The 18,296-nt window shown below is 39.0% G+C and overlaps 1 protein-coding gene across 9 annotated transcripts in view; it reads right to left on the bottom strand.

Annotated features, from left to right (window-relative positions):
* The window catches only part of CAMKMT (calmodulin-lysine N-methyltransferase), a 417,874-nt gene that overhangs the window by 211,682 nt on the left and 187,896 nt on the right, over positions 1-18,296 (bottom strand). The window contains exon 4 of one of the 9 annotated variants that reach the window (XM_063648761.1): positions 116-4,919. The exons of the other annotated variants lie outside the window; for them this stretch is intronic. Coding sequence (XP_063504831.1) covers positions 3,508-4,919 — 1,412 coding nt within the window. The 3' untranslated portion in view covers positions 116-3,507. Of the gene's footprint in view, positions 1-115; positions 4,920-18,296 lie in introns of those variants that run through there. 9 annotated transcript variants of the gene reach the window in all.

Here is an 18,296-nt window from a genome sequence, read left to right on the forward strand (position 1 = left end):
ATTAAATTACGTAATCCTCACACATCACTAATGGGAAGGATCTAAAAAAGTATCTCATCTCTCCTTCATTTTTCAAAAGGAGAGATGGAGAACCAGAGAAGTCAAGTGACTTTGCCAAGTTCTCTCCAGAAGTTAGTGCCAAAGCTTTACAGCTACGTCTTCTTGCTATAATTCAGTGTTCTTTCCAGGACACCACATTGCCTACTTTATTATTTTTTTAATGTTTATTTCTTTTTCTGAGCATTCTTGATCCAATTTATAGATCAAATGTATATGGATAAAAATGTTTGAAGGTGTTGCCATCAAGCCACCCTTGCCATAGTTAAGTGAATATAAAATTAAATCACTTGGGGGGTCCCCTTGGCCAGCACTATGCTAGGAAATGTGAGAAACAAAGATGAGAAAGATGCCTTCTCCGAAGAACCCTCAACCCAGCAGAAAAAAATTAAGACACGAATACACATGACAGCAACGCCAGGCAGACCAAGTGAGGAAACAGTGGATAGCCCTGGAAATCTCTTTGGACTATGATTTCACCTTGCACAACCCTAACAGGGTGGCTTAGTTCATGAAATTCACTTACAGACAAGAGTGGACACCTGCATATATGTAATGATACTACCAAGTCCAACCAAGATTTAAAGTGTTATCACCTGGGGCCGGATGCAGTGGCTCACGCCTGTAATTCCAGTTCTTTGGGAGGCCAAAGCAGGTGGATCACCTGAGGTCAGAAGTTCAAGACCAGCCTGGCCAACATGGTAAAACCCCGTCTCTATTAAAAATACAAAATTAGCTGCGCATGGTTGCACATGCCTGTAATCTCAGCTACTCAGGAGGCTGAGGCAGGAGAGAATCGCTTGAACCTGGGAGACTGAGCTGAGATCGTGCTGCACTGCACTCCAGCTTCCTGGGTGACAAGAGCGAAACTCTGCCTAAAAACAAACAAACAAACAAACAAAACATGTTATCGGCTTGGTAAATAATAGCAATGCAGGCCTTTATTCACTCCGAGAAAAGTTCTAGGCCAGGTGTGGTGGCTCATGCCTGTAATCCCAGCACTTTGGGAGGCCGAGGCAGGTGGATCAGTTGAGGTCAGGAGTTTGAGACTAACCTGGCCAAGGTGGTGAAACTCCGTTTCTACTAAAAACACAAAAATTAGCCAGGCACAGTGGCGCGCTCCTGTACTCCAGCTACTTGGGAGGCTGAGGCAGGAGAATCACTTGAACCCAGGAGGCGGAGGTTGCAGTGAGCCAAAATTGAGCCACTGTACTCCAGCCTGGGCACAGAGTGAGACTCCATCTCAAAAAGAAAAAAAAGTTCTTATCAACTAGTATGCTTTGAACCCCAACTGTATAAATAATATGAAACTAATGACTCTAAATAGGAACACTTTTACACTATTGGTGGGACTGTAAACTAGTTCAACCATTGTGGAAGACAGTGTGGCAATTCCTCAAGGATCTAGAACTAGAAATACCATTTGACCCAGCCATCCCATTACTGGGTAGATACCCAAAGGATTATAAATCATGTGGCTATAAAGACATGCACACGTATGTTTATTGTGGCACTATTCACAATAGCAAAGACTTGGAACCAACTCAAATGTCCATTAATGATAGACTGGATTAAGAAAATGTGGCACATATACACCACGGAATACTATTCAGCCATAAAAAAGGATGAGTTCGTGTCCTTTGTAGGGACATGGATGAAGCTGGAAACCATCATTCTCAGCAAACTATCGCCAAGGACAGAAAACCAAACACCGCATGTTCTCACTCATAGGTGGGAACTGAACAATGAGAACACTTGGACACAGGGTGGGGAACATCACACACTGGGGCCTGTCATGGGGTGGGGGGAGGGGGGAGGGATAGCATTTGGAGACATACCTAACGTAAATGATGAGTTAATGGGTGCAGCACACCAACATGGCACATGTATACATATGTAACAAACCTGCACGCTGTGCACATGTACCCTAGAACTTAAAGTATAATAATAATAAAAAAAGAAACTAATGACTCTATACTCTCCCTTGACATTATCATCTTTACTGTTTTTCCCCACAAGACAGTGTCAGGAGCACAAATGGTAATATCTACATAATGCAAAACAATAATGTTATTAAAATAATATTGTACAAGAAAATTTAATCACACTGAAAATATTCATAGTACATTTTGAAGTAAAAAAAGTCAGGTTATAAAACAGTACAGGTAGAATAATCCTTTTTTAAGAAAGAAACAAAAATTTTTATATACACCTATGGGAAATACATCCCGAAGAGATAAAAGTAGATACCTCTAAGTTGTGGGATTGTAGGATTATTTTTATAATAATAATTTAAAAATTAATTCAATAAAAGTAAACCTTGTAAGTTTTAATTTAATCTCTCAGCCTTATTTTTCTCTTCCATAAAATAGGAATAACACTAGTTATGGCACAGGAGTTGGTTAGATCAAATAATGTAATGTCTGTTAAAAAAGAAAAAACCTTTACATATTGTGAAATACATACTTAGTTATCATTTTCTCCATATCTTACCACAAATACCACCAGTACTGAGAGGGTAAGGTCCTCTTACGCAGGGGAGGCAGATGGGAATATGATATTAAGAGCATGGCTTTGGGCCAGGCACTGTGGCTCGTGCCTGTAATCCCAGCACCTTGGAAGACCCAGGCAGGCGGATTACTTGAGGTCAGGAGTTTGAGACCAGCCTGGCCAACATGCTGAAACCCCGTCTCTACTAAAAATACAAGAATTAGCCAGGTGTGGTGGCGGGCATCTGTAATCCTAGCTACTCGGGAGGCTGAGGCAGAAGAATTGCTTGAACCCAGGAGACGGATGTTGCAGTGAACTGAGATTGTGTCATTGCACTCCAGCCTAGGTGACAGAGTGAGATTCCATCTCAAAAAAAAAAAAAGAGCATGGCTTTGAAGACACGGCTTACTAGCTATGTGACCTTAGGCAAGTTACCCAACCTCTCTAAGCAAGTTACCCAACCTCTCTAAGCCTTGGTTTCATCATTTGTGAAATAGAAATAATAATACTTACCTCCCAGGGATGTTGTGTGAATTAAATGAATTAATACTTGTATTCGGCATATAATGAAAGCTCATAAAGTGCTAGCTATTATTGTTGTTAATGGTTATGCTTCTGTTGTAATAATAATTATAATAAGCAAATGGATTAGAAAAGAAAGAAGGGTAAACAGAGACTGTGGATAGTGCCAAGAAAAATAGAATTCATTTGTTGTAAAAACTGCTCTGGAGCTCTTTAGTTTAATTAGATCCCATTTGTCAATTTTGGCTTTTGTTGCCATTGCTTTTGGTGTTTTAGACATGAAGTCCTTGCCCATGCCTATGTCCTGAATGGTAATGCCTAGGTTTTCTTCTAGGGTTTTTATGGTGTTAGGTCTAACATTTAAGTCTTTAATCCATCTTGAATTGATTTTTGTATAAGGTGTAAGGAAGGGATCCAGTTTCAGCTTTCTACATACGGCTAGCCAGTTTTCCCAGCACCATTTATTAAATAGGGAATCCTTTCCCCCCATTTCTTGTTTTTCTTAGGTTTGTCAAAGATCAGATAGTTGTAGATATGTGGTGTTATTTCTGAGGGCTCTGTTCTGTTCCATTGATCTATATCTCTGTTTTGGTACCAGTACCATGCTGTTTTGGTTACTGTAGCCTTGTAGTATAGTTTGAAGTCAGGTAGTGTGATGCCTCCAGCTTTGTTCTTTTGGCTTAGGATTGACTTGGCGATGTGGGCTCTTTTTTGGTTCCATATGAACTTTAAAGTAGTTTTTTCCAATTCTGTGAAGAAAGTCATTGGTAGCTTGATGGGGATGGCATGGAATCTGTAAATTACCTTGGGTAGTATGGCCATTTTCACGATATTGATTCTTCCTACCCATGAGCATGGAATGTTCTTCCATTTGTTTGTATCCTCTTTTATTTCCTTGAGCAGTGGTTTGTAGTTCTCCTTGAAGAGGTCCTTCACATCCCTTGTAAGTTGGATTCCTAGGTATTTTATTCTCTTTGAAGCAATTGTGAATGGGAGTTCACTCATGATTTGGCTCTCTGTTTGTCTGTTATTGGTGTATAAGAATGCTTGTGATTTTTGTACATTGATTTTGTATCCTGAGACTTTGCTGAAGTTGCTTATCAGCTTAAGGAGATTTTGGGCTGAGATGATGGGGTTTTCTAGATATACAATCATGTCATCTGCAAACAGGGACAATTTGACTTCCTCTTTTCCTAATTGAATACCCCTTATTTCCTTCTCTTGCCTAATTGCCCTGGCCAGAACTTCCAACACTATGTTGAATATGAGTGGTGAGAGAGGGCATCCCTGTCTTGTGCCAGTTTTCAAAGGGAATGCTTCCAGTTTTTGCCCATTCAGTATGATATTGGCTGTGGGTTTCTCATAGATAGCTCTTATTATTTTGAGATACGTCCCATCAATACCTAATTTATTGAGAGTTTTTAGCATGAAGGGTTGTTGAATTTTGTCAAAGGCCTTTTCTGCATCTATTGAGATAATCATGTGGTTTTTGTCTTTGGTTCTGTTTATACGCTGGATTACATTTATTGATTTGCATCTATTGAACCAGCCTTGCATCCCAGGGATGAAGCGCACTTGATCATGGTGGATAAGCTTTTTGATGTGCTGCTGGATTCGGTTTCCCAGTATTTTATTGAGGATTTTTGCATCAATGTTCATCAAGGATATTGGTCTAAAATTCTCTTTTTTTGTTGTGTCTCTGCCCAGCTTTGATATCAGGATGATGCTGGCCTCATAAAATGAGTTAGGGAGGATTCCCTCTTTTTCTATTGATTGGAATAGTTTCAGAAGGAATGGTACCAGTTCCTCCTTGTACCTCTGGTAGAATTCGGCTGTGAATCCATCTGGCCCTGGACAAAGAAACTACCATCAGAGTGAACAGGCAACCTACAAAATGGGAGAAAATTTTCACAACCTACTCATCTGACAAAGGGCTAATATCCAGAATCTACAATGAACTCTAACAAATTTACAAGAAAAAAACAAACAACCCCATCAAAAAGTGGGCGAAGGACATGAACAGACACTTCTCAAAAGAAGACATTTGTGCAGCCAAAAAACACATGAAAAAATGCTCACCATCACTGGCCATCAGAGAAATGCAAATCAAAACCACAATGAGATACCATCTCACACCAGTTAGAATGGCAATCATTAAAAAGTCAGGAAACAACAGGTGCTGGAGAGGATGTGGAGAAACAGGAACACTTTTACACTGTTGGTGGGACTGTAAACTAGTTCAACCCTTGTGGAAGTCAGTGTGGCGATTCCTCAGGGATCTAGAACTAGAAATTCCATTTGACCCAGCCATCCCATTACTGGGTATATACCCAAAGGACTATAAATCATGCTGCTATAAAGACACATGCACACGTATGTTTATTGCAGCATTATTCACAATAGCAAAGACTTGGAACCAACCCAAATGTCCAACAATCATAGACTGGATTAAGAAAATGTGGCACATATACACCATGGAATACTATGCAGCCATAAAAAGTGACGAGTTCATGGCCTTTGTAGGGACATGGATGAAATTGGAAATCATCATTCTCAGTAAACTATCGCAAGAACAAAAAACCAAACACCGCATATTCTCACTCATAGGTGGGAATTGAACAATGAGAACACATGGACACAGGAAGGGGAACATCACACTCTGGGGACTGTTGTGGGGTGGGAGGAGGGGGGAGGGATAGCACTGGGAGATATACCTAATGCTAGATGACGAGTTAGTGGGTGCAGCACACCAGCATGGCACATGTATACATATGTAACTAACCTGCACATTGCGCACATGTACCATAAAACCTAAAGTATAATAATAATAAGTAAAAAAACAAACAAACAAAAACAACAACAAAAAAAAAAAGAAATTGAGACATAGCGTCTTATAGGATGGAATATTAGAATTGACTTAACCATTCTTTTATTGATTGCATTTTTCCTCTATTTTAAACAATGCTACAAAAAATATATTTCCATGTGTGAGCTGGAAAAAAAAAAATAAATAAAATAAAATAAAATAAAATAAAATAAAATAAAATAAAAATTAAATCCCCCCTGCTCTGGATCTGAAATTCTAATGTAGAACACAGAGTGGAATGGGAAGGGGGGCATGGCTGTTAGCTCCTCTCACTGGCTCACCACATAGAGGACTTTCTACTCAAAGACAGCAGCTGGGTGGCAAGTTACAAAGCCCTTGGTAGAATATCCCAATAAACCTCCTACCCAGTTTCCAAGCATCAGCTTCATCTTCTATTTTCATTTTGTACAAGTTCACCATCTGTCACAAGCAAGTCCACCACCACAGCTGCTTCACACTGTCACCATCACTCGGAATGGAGGTTCACGTTTTTCTCCCTCTTATATTCTCCAGCCCTGTCCAGGGCTCACTTCCCTACCTGGCCATCGCCTAGTGATTTCCTTGACTTTTCCTGACCCATCCATGTCCTCAAAGACTCTTACAGATAATTCCACTTCCTTGTCCATTTAGCAGTATCAGATCTACTTTATTTTCTCTATCAGAAATGAGGGGATCCAATGTGACCAGATCTTAAGGTCCCTCATCAATGTCTTAAGTGCCACTTGCTCTAAACCCCATAATATTGTTGTCTATCTATAGCTTAAGCTGGCAGACTGAAAAACTCCTAATGAGAGATATCATTCGTCTCCTGAAAAGGGAGCAGAACATGTTTGACAAAAAACTAGCTGAATTGATTGAGAGTAAATGGGAATATTAATAAAAAGGCCTACAGGTATGACTTAGAATAATTATATTGGGAAAGGTCACCAGGTTATCCCAAGTGAAATCAACAAGGAAAAGAAAGTCACATGCTTATATATCAATTCATAGTGATGAATAATAAGTAAACTGTATGTTAAGAACATATTTATCTATGTAAAAATCAAACACAAAGAAGGAAAGAAAAAGTGGAGATTAAGAAAGGAAAACAGTAATGGTAGTCTTGTGGAAGTATGTATACTATAAACCACCAGCCAGATGGAGAATTCAGATAATCTATTTCTAAGTCTAGATACAAAACCATGATTTTGGTAAGATGTAGTAATGTTGAGGAGCTTCACCTCACCAGGTGTATGCTGCCAAGTTGGTAGGAACTTACAAAACACAGTGTCAGAAAGGCTAAATTCCAGAATGCTAAGGCATGCAAGAAGAAAGAAAAAAAAAATGATAAAGATTATAAGAAGGTTGTTTGGAATAAGAAGACAAACAAGAATGTTACAAAACCAGTGGTCAGGCCATATGATATTATAATAAATGGTGACAGGAAGGCAGCAGTACTTATCAATTCTTGTTTTTCTTAGATTTAATTTTCTCTCTGAAAATGGTAGAACAAGAATGAAAAAGAAAGACTCAAAGCCCCCATCTAAGGTGTAAGATAGTAGGAAAACAGCATGAAGTCACTTCAAGTGAATTCAGGTTTTCAAGCTTAGACAAATTACACTCCAGGGTACTGAAAGAACTTGAGGGCAAGTGTGCAAAATCAATATTAGTAACTTTGAGACATCACAAAGAACGGGGGAGCTGCCAGGGAAATGGAGATGGGCATAGGCTTTGTTCAGATGATTTTTAACGATAAAATTACATGAGGTTAACTATTGTCCAAAGAGCTTAAATATACCACCTCAAACTATATAATATTAGATATTAATAAATGAGAGCATGCTTTTTTTCTTTTTAGACTGATCAATCAGGCTATCATTAGAAGGATGCCACCTGCTGGGTATGGTGGCTCACGCCTGTAATCCCAGCACTTTGGAAGTCCAAGGCAGGAAGATTGTTTGAGGCCAGAAGTTTGAGACCTGCCTGGGCAATATAGCAAGACACTGTCTCTAGAAAAAAAAATTAAAAAATTAGCTGGGCATAGTGGTATGCTCCTGTAGTCCTAGTTACTTAGGTGGCTGAGTGGGAGGATCACTTGAGCCCAGGAGTGAGCTATGATCATGCCACTGCACTCCAGCCTGAGCAATAGAGTGAGACCTTATCTCTAAAAGAAAATAAATAAATTTTAAAAAACAAGTATCTTAGAGTATCTCTTAGTTCCAAGAAGACATTTAACTAAGCCTCAGATAGATTCTTATGGACAAGACTAAGAAAAACTGGCCAAGTCAGTTGATGGATGTCAATTTTTCCTAACAGAAACTCCCAGTGTGTTGTGTTTAGCTCTAGCCTATTCAAATATTTTATTGACAACTTGAAAAGAGACTTCAAAGGCAAACTTACACATTTCCCAATAGCCAAAGCAAGAGGGCTAGTTAATAATACAGATGATGAATAAAAATTTGAATTGACTTTGATTGGCATAAAATGAGTTTAAAAACCAATATTATTCAAAGTCAATATAAAAATGAGTTTAAAAACCAATATCATTCAAAGTCAAATGAAATTTGGCAGATAAAAACATACAGAAGCTTTTTTATCTTAAACAAAAAATTAAGTCCCATGTACAAATTGGAGAAGACCTAGTTTGCTAGCAGTTCAAATAAAAAACATGATTTTGAATAGTCATAAAATGCTTTATCATGAACCACTTATGTAAATTTAAATCAATAACCGTTTCAGGCATTGAGCTAGACTCCTTCCCCTCCTCCATAATTATCCTCCAGTAAGTAGATAGAGGGTTCAGCTCTACAGACATACTAGTCTGCTCAACTAGACCCTGTGTAAGACACATCTTTCAAAGGGATAACAGATTTCATAGAGAAGAGGGTGAAAAATCTGAAGACCACATTAAAAAAAAAGTGGTTAGGTAAAATATAAATTCTTAGTTTGAAGAAATAAAGATTTACAAAAGCCATGAGAGTTGTCCCGAAATACTTGAAGGACTGTCATGAAAATAAGGTAGTGCTCTAGAGAGCAGAGCAAAGAATGTACATTATCACAGAGAGGAACATATAGGCTCTTGATGAAGAACATTTCTTCACACCTGCAGCAGTTTAACTGTGTACCACCTCAAAAGGAATGCAATTCCTATTAGTGAAGATGTTCACAAGTCTGTGACAGATGCTCTCGGAGGAGTTCCTCAACTGAAGGGGAAGCTGCAATAGAGGACTATACAGTCCCTTCCAACACCATCATTTCATGATTCTGCAAATAGTGTGTCCTAATTAAAACAGCACCATCACTAAGTTGTGTCCCTAATCCAATAGTGTTCAAGTTGGATAGCTTTAGCGGATCTAAGCCTTTGAAGAATCATCTGTTGTAGAAACCGATAATTAATTTTATTTTGGATTTTAGATAGATGATAGATAGATAGACAGATAATGTCTATCTATCTATCTATCTATCTATCTATCTATCTATCTATCCATACATACATACACACACACACACACACACACACACACACGTTTTCTAGACTTTTATTTTAGGTTCAGGGGGTATGTATTCAGGTTTGTTACATGAGTAATTCAGGTGTCACTAAGGTTTGGTGTACAAATAATCCTATCACCAAGGTAGTGAACGTAATACCCAATAGTTAGTTTTTGAACCCTCACCTCTCTTCCACATCCTACCCCAGGAGTCCCAAGTGTCTATTGTTCTCATCTTTGAGTCTGTGTGTACTCAGTGTTTAGCTCCCACTTATATGTGAGAACATGTGACATTTGATTTTCTGTTCTGGCATTAATTTGCTTAGGATAATGGCCTCCCACTGCATCCATGTTGCTGTAAAGGACATGATTTCCTTCTTTTTTATGCCTGTGTAGTATTCCATGGGGCATATGTACCACAATTTCCTTATCCAATCCACCTCTGAGAATTAATTAATTTGTCTCTCTGAACTCTATCTATTGAAGATAGACTTCTGCCTTAGGAACTATCTTTTGAGGCTACAACAGATGATAAAAGCATTTCCTGCATATTCCCATATATGTAAATTGGTCCACCCAAGGTCTAAACTTAGCAAGTGCCAAGGAAACTGGGGCAACGCAATAGAGCTCTTAGAAAACTGACAATTATCCAGGCACAGTGGCTCACTCTCGTAATCTTAGAACTTTGGGAGGCCAAGGCGGGAGGCTCACTTGAGCTCAGGAGTTCAAGATCAGCCTGGGCAACATAGCAAGATGCCATCTCTACAAAAAATTTAAAAAACTAGCTGAGTGTGGTGATGGGTACTCAGGAGGCTGAGGCGGAAGAATCACTTGAGCCCAGGAGTTTGAGGCTGCAGTGAGCTATACTGACATCACTGCACTCCAGCCTGGGTGACAGAACAAGATCTCATCGAATGAATGAATGAATGAATGAATGAATAAATAAATAAATAAATAAAACTCACAATAGTATTGCAGTTGATCATCCCTGGGTGAAACTTATTATGTAAGTTTTTCTTTAATGCCAATCAGGGTCCTGATAACATATTTTAAACTGACTGACATGTGGGGTGGGGAGGAGAGACCAACCTAAATTGATACAGAGCAGAGAGCAATGGTTAATCTTAAACTTCCTTCTTTGTCTATTCCTTATATTTTAAAAACAGCAACATGAAATTAGAAAAATGTAGAAAATAATAAAAAGTGCCTTAAAAATACTTTCTCCACAAAAAGTGATCACCTCCTGGTAACAAGAAAATGGACAAGGACTCAGAAATATGGTGCTAACCATTCTTCTATTTATTTAGAAACTTTTTTCTCAAGCTTTTCTAAAGAGATTATTACTGCTGTTACTGTTTCTATTTTACACATAGAAGAAGGGAGGAAGGAAAGAAGGGAAGGAAGGAGGAAAGAAGGAAGAAATAAGTTAATTGACTTGTTCAAGACATTCCCTCAGGTCAAGATGAGGAGCAACACCATCAGACCATTCCACTAATAGTCCCCTTCCTCAAAAAAGGACTTCCCTCTAAACAAAGAAACCAACCAATGGCCTGCCCTTATTGTATCACAAAATTAACTATCTTCTTAAGCACTGTTTATTTTTACTTCCTATTTGTTTCATGTGCTAGTTTTATTTCCTCAAATAAGAGAATGTACTAACATTTTTAAATGGGGGAAAAAAAAAAGCCAGAAACAAAACTAGAAAATGTACCAAAGGTTTATCTTTCAGCTCCATCCTCCCACAGAGATATGAGTAAGATTAAAGTGATGGTAGAGAGAGGACACAGTTAGTACCATTATCATCTCTAGTGGACATTTCTCTGACAAATAATACTTGGAAACCACATTATCATTAATTATGAATGAATCCTATGTCTAGAAAAGTTAATAAACAAGGCATTTCTTCAGTGAAAAGAGTTAAAGCAAACCACATAGGTGAAAGTAAAAAAGATAAAACTTTTGCATGCTGTTGCATTCCAGCGGGGAGTGGGTAGTTCCTGTGCATTTTCTCCCTAAAATAAACTTACAGCATCCTCACTTGTATTATTTTGTAAATTTTTTTTTGTAGAGACGGGGTCTCATTATCTTGCCAGGCTGGTCTCAAATTCCTGGGTTCAAGGGATCCTCCTGCTTCGGCCTTCCAAAGTGCTAGGATTACAGGCGTGAGCCACTGTGCCCAGCGGATTAGTCCTTTAAAAACAAAAAAAAAGAAAAATTGGCTGGGCATGGTGGCTCATGCCTGTAATCCCAGCACTTTGGGAGGCCGAGGCAGGTGGATCACCAGAGGTCAGGAGTTCGAGAACAGCCTGGACAACATGGTGAAACCCCGTCTGTACTAAAAATACAAAAATTAGCCAGGCGTGGTGGCAGCCACCTGTAATCCCAGCTACTTGGGAGGCTGAGGCAGGAGAATCACTTGAACCCGGGAGGCGGAGGTTGCAGTGAGCTGAGATGGTGCCACTGCACTCCAGCCTGGGTGACAGAGCAAGACTCTGTCTCAAAATAAGTAAATAAATAAAAATAAAAAATAAAAAAAAATTGTAGGTATTTTTAAATAGCCTTTCACTTTGCAATGAAGATGCTACCCATAACACAGACAGGTATAACCCTGCATTCCCCTTTCTGCTGCCCCATGTCTTGATTTTCCTTTGCAGACAAGCTATACTTCCGCTCCTCCCATTCACTCACCCCTTAGCCCACTGCAATCTGGCTGCCACTCCTTCTTTCCTGCTGGAAGCCTCTCTGGCCAAAATCAATAATGACTCCTTTGTTCCTAAATTCAATGGACACTTTTCTGTCCCCATCCTAACCAAAAGCTCTGCAGGATTTGACATGGCTGGCCACTCTCTTGCTCTTGAAAGTTTCTCCTCCCTTGGTTTCTATGACAACAACTTCTGGTTTTCCTCCTCTCTGGGCATTACCTTTCAGTCTGTTTCAGTCTATATACCCAGTCCTCAAATTAGTGATCACCAGGAATCTATCCTGAATTCTATTATATTCTTTCTTTATTCCTTTTCTTAATCTCACCAACTCTCATGGCTTCAACTCATATTCATTTGAAGACAACTCCCAAATCAATTTCTACAGATGAGACCACTCTCCTGATGCCTAGACCTTCTCAACAACCAAAGGCCTATTGGGAAAGCTCTTCTAACTGTCCCATAGGCTCCACCCACTCAAAAATATCTAACATGGAACTCATCCTCCCTCCCCATCCTCACCCTAGTCTGTTCTTCCTGTAGTCCCTGCTTCAGCAATATGTCAAACAAGCCAGAAACCGTGAGTCACATCTGACTCCCACCTGTCCCTTGTCCCTTATCCCACACTTTCGACAGCTTTCTAATCAATTCACTTCTTCTCTATCCCTACCACCAATACCCCTAGTTTAAGGTCTCAATCGTTTTTTATCTGAACCATGTCAACAGCCTCTGACTGGTTTCCCTGCTCCAATCTATCCTCCATGAAAATATTGTAAAAATATGAACCTGAATGAATAATGTAAATTATTGCCATGTTTTCAGACAAGACTGTGTAATATGGTTTCTGCTTACTTCTCCTGTTTATTCTTTTGCTGCTGCCCCCTTTCCACCCTTTTCAACAGTTCCGAGATCCCTCTTGCCAAGACCTTCCACACATGCAGTTTCCTCAAAACCATCCTATCTTCTCTACTCCCACCCCAACAAAACTCCCTTCATCTGGTTAATTCCTATTCATCCATTCTGCTTTAAATATCTTACTTAACAGACCCTAGTGCAGTATTTATTGTGTTTTCATTTCATTTTATTTTGAGACAGTCTCACTCTGTCACTCAGGCTGGAGTGCAGGGTATGATCATGGTTCACTGCAGCCTTGACCTCCTGGGCTCAAGCGATTCTCCCACCTCAGCCTCCCAAATAGCTGGGCCTACAGGCATATGCCACCACACCTGGGTAATTTTTTTATTTTTTATTTTGCAGAGACAAGGTCTAACTATGCTGCCAAGGCTGATCTTGACTTCCTGGGCTCAAGTGATCCTCCCACCTCAGACTCCCAAGTAACTGGGACTATAGGCATGTACCACTATGCTCAACTAATTTTTTAAATTTTTGTAGGAACAGGGTCTCACTATGTTGCCCAGGCTGGTCTTGAGCTCCTGGTTTCATGCGATCCTTCTGTCTTGGCCTCCTGAACTGTTGGGGTTATAGGCATGAGCCACTGTGCCCAGCGAATATTTATTGTGTATCAAGTACTGTTCTAAGGGCTGTATGAAAAATGAGGCACAGAAAGGTCAAGTAACTTGTCCAAGACCCATAGTCAACAAGTGGCAAAGCCAGGATTTGAACCTAGGCAATCTGGGTTACTAGGAAGATTTTTGTGCCCACACACCATCCAGTGCATACCTCTATCATAATGTTTAACTAACTACTGGATTTTCCTCCTCCCTTGTCTATCTCCCTCACAAAACAGTCAGCTTCTCAAAGGTATAAACTCTATCTTAGTTGTCTTTGAATGTCTAATTCTTACCCCTGGAATTTCGACTGAACATACAGACACCAAATGTCTACTGAATGAATTAATGAGTTAGCAAAAGGTCATAATGGATAAAGCAAACATTTCTAAAACTGTGTTCTTTAAAGAGATAAACAGGCAGCCACCTCCTAAGATTCGCCATACTTCTTTATTTGCAAGTCACTTAATATTAATGCCTACAACCTCTTTTTTAAATGTTGTGTTTTATAGAACCAGAATAGTCAACAAAACAATAAAAGTAATTCACTAAAATAGCTTTATTTGATAAATTATTCTTTTTATTTTAGTGTAAAATTATAGTTAGAAATTCTACCAGAGCCACGACAATAATCAGAATAGAAAAAGAATACAACAGTTGACTATCTTCCCATCTAATGTTGATTAGTCACAGAGATGAAATGCCATTCTCAGAGAACATTTCTAACAACAACAACAAAAACATGGCCAAGTACGGTGTCTCACAACTGTAATTCTAGCACTTTGGGAGGCTGAGTTGGGTAGATGGCTTGAGGCCAGGAATTCGAGATCAGCCTGGCCAATATGGCAAAACCCCATCTCTATTAAAAGCACAAAAATTAGCGGGCCATGGTGGCCCATGCCTATAGTCGCAGCTACTTAGATACAAGAATCACTTGAACCCAGGAGGTGGAGGTTACAGTAAGCCAAGATTGTGCTACTGCTTTCCAGCCTGAGTGACAGAGCAAGACTGTCTCAAAAAAAAAAGTGTCTCACTCTGAATGAAAAGATGTCATATCCTCTTAATGGATAAAAACTATATATAACAGAGATTAAAAGTCAATTTAGAGCACTTGTATGAGAGAACAGAGTATAAAATGAAGAAGGTTCATATGCTATCTACACATGTGGCCTTCTGTGTCTACAGTGAACAGAACGCCAGTAGTATAGTATCGTACTGGTCAATTACAGGTACTTAAATAGTGTCTACTACTTGCTGAAGATGTTACAGGTTTTTCAACAAAAGACTTTAATGTGCCATGAAACTTTAAATCATAGCACACATCTAGTACTTAATTTCTGTGACAAGGGAGCATTCTGACTTTGAACTCTTTGGCTAAGCCTCCTTTCGCCTTATGTCTACTTTCCCAGCACCCTCTTACTTTCTTTCCAATTATCCTATTACCTTCCTCTAAAATATTTGTCTCTTTCTTTTAAAATTATTGCTGATTTGTCCAATGATTATCAAGGGAAAGGGTCCTGACTAAATGACATAAACTTATCCTGTCCCTAAGGCTGAATAAATAAATAAAGTAAATAGCCCAATGGTAAGAGGCTAGCTTGATGGTCAAACAGGCTGGTTTTCACATCTCAGCTCTACCATCACATACCATGTGACTTTGGACAAATTACTTAAGCCTCTCTGTATCTCAGTTTCCTCATATGTAAAATGGAAATAATATTAGCAGAACAGTTGTAAGAATTAAATGAGATGATGTATGTAAATCGCTTAGCATGGTTCCTGAAACATAAGTGCTCAATAAATGGAAAATATGGAGGTGAGTGGTTGCCTCAGACCTCACACCAGATTCTGAGTACTGCCACAGTATTTTGTATGAAAGGACTCCATCTGCATAAAATTCCAGGATTTTGGAGTTGTTATTGACTGTAAAGATCACCAAGTAAAATCTTCCATTTTAGAAATCGTTTTTAGGATTTCTTAAATCCTCCATGTCAAGCACTAGATAGGTAAGTGAATTGGTTCAGTTTGCCTGTCTTGTTAATGAGAAAGCCACAGTCTTTTAAAAAAAAATTCTCTTCTGAATTTTATTTAAAAGATTCAAAAGCAATAATGAGTACAATCAAAATATCATTGTGTATCACTGTGAACATACATTCAAACTGTAGGTTAGTGTTCTCACTTACAAACGGGAGCTAAATGCATACCTATGGGCAGAGAGTGGAATAACAGACACTGGAGACTTGGAGGGGAGGATGAGAGATGAGAAATCACCTAATGGGTAAAACAATGTACACTATTGAAGTGATGCTTACATTCAACACCCAGACTTCACTACTACACAATATGTCCATGTAACAAAATTGCACTTGTCCCCCCTAAATCTATTAAAAAATGAAAATTTAAAAAAAAATCCGTATATTAGAAACCCATATTACACTTCACCTTGAGTAAGCTAAACTGGTTCTGGTATAATGCCAACAAAGGAAAGCTCTCCATAGGTATACAAGGTACGTCACATATAGGCCTCAGTTTTCTCTTGTGTAAAATGAGAATAATAATTATGTGATTCTCAGGACTATTAAGAAGATGAAGTGAAGTGACATGTACAAAAGCACTTAGTACAGTGCTTCACTCTGATGTCTCAAAATTTACTGGGCTGATAATGATCTCTATTCTTCAGAGCAAATTCATCTATAGTGACATGAGTTTTCGACAAATCTTTTCCACTGCTGCCATTTAAAAAGCACACTTTGGTTTAGAGCCCAGGATGTTTTGAAGAAAGCATGGCCTCAATGCTAATGGACTGGCTGTGTTCCAGCATCTTTTTGTTGGGAACTCTCCCTTGCAACCAAATGTTAAATACAGATCATAGGTGACCTTGATAAAATTACGCAAGAAGGCAAATTTGACATCTTTCTTTCTTATGCATAAAACTCCAGGGAGTTTCAAGGCCCATTGGTAATGGCCTATGGAACACAAAGGGCAACATGCACAATTCCCTTTAGAACTTCCAATCCTTCCAATCTTATGCATAAGCCATCTGCTTAGAGTCACCTGAACAATGAGAATTTAGAGTCTTCATGCTCAGGTTTCTGGAGTAAATTTATAAATACAATTAATGTGACACATAAGGTATGCCCACCGACTGCATGACACTGTGTAAAGCCCCGTATTCAGTTCTTTGTCTCAGCAATCTGAGAGAATAAAGATCTTGCAGACGTGGGTTTCTGCCCCAATTAAACAGGACTACATAATCTTGTGACTACATTACTGCTACATACTCTACCCTGAACCCTAGAACACCACCTGGAATTATGTGGCTAGGTAGAATAGATGAGACTTTTTACAATAAAACACTGAAGAAAACGATTTTAAAAACAGCTGGTTTTCAGGTCTTGCAAGTTGTCATATACTGTGTACAGAAGTTTAGGTAGATGGACATTCATGAATGAGTTGTTTAAAACTTTAGTCTCAAGCCCCATTCTTGGCAGTCTCTATGAAGATATACAGAGAACATACAGAACACCCACAGTTCATCTGATAACTTGCAACAGTTCTCACTTTAAGTATTAAATGCCTCCTCAATCAATGTATGATACAATGTATCACTGGTTTAATCATTACAAAACAACTTGTAAAGAGAAACCCACAGAATTTGACTCATCCAGTCTCTGCAAGCTTTTAGAGTATGCCTTTGGTTTAGAAAAGAGTGGATAGATGGTCAATAGATCTTGGTAACTGACTTCTGTCATACCACATGGAATAGAAAAAAGATAGAAGGAGCTTATAAATTCCCTGGGTTCGGTGTCTCCCTAAGAGGTCAGCTTAGTGACAACTTTATAGTAGACATTTAATTCTATAGTAGTAGAATTAAATTGATTTAATTCCTTTACTATTTATCCTCATATAAGAAATATTCCATATATGTATTGTATATGTAAATGTGATCTAACATGACTGTCAGTCTTTTTTCTTTCCTTTTTTTTTTTTTTTTTTTGAGACAGAGTCTCACTCTGTCACCCAGGCTGGAGTGCAGTGGCACTACCATAGGTCACTGAATCCTTAACCTCTCAGGCTTAAGCCTCAGCCTCTAGAGTAGCTGGGACTACAGGCATGTGTCACCAGGCCTGCCTAATTTTTAAATGATTTGTAGAAACGGGGTCTCCCTATGTTGCCCTGGCTGGTCTCAAACTCCCGGGCTCAAGCAATCCACCCACCTCAGCCTCCCAGAGTGATGGGATTATAAATGTGAATCACCATGCCCACGGGCTGTCAGTCTTAAAAACATACATGCTGATGTTCTTTGTGCTGGTATTGGCTCTTTATCAAGGTATTTTTGCGAATATAACTACACATACATTCCCTTTCTCCACATTTCCCTTCCCCATTCCCTGCCCACATTTTAATATGACTTTCAATTGAGGCAGGTCAGAATGAATCTATCCTATTTCAAAAATCCTAGAACTCTACACTGAATGACGGAAGAATGGATAAGACACTCTTCACATAACACCATGACTTTTAACACAATGAAGCTGGGTCTGGGGCAAAAATGTATGGCCAGAGTTGAAGAAGCCCCCTATGTCCTTGTTCCAGGATGTAAGTCCAAGAGGGAGTGGAGTTTACAGACATCATGTAGGACATAGGCTTACTTACTGAAGTCTGAGACTTTGGGGATCCTTAAGCC

This window comes from Pongo pygmaeus, chromosome 12 (genome assembly GCF_028885625.2).
Source record: "Pongo pygmaeus isolate AG05252 chromosome 12, NHGRI_mPonPyg2-v2.0_pri, whole genome shotgun sequence".
In the NCBI taxonomy this organism is placed as follows: Eukaryota; Metazoa; Chordata; class Mammalia; order Primates; family Hominidae; genus Pongo; species Pongo pygmaeus.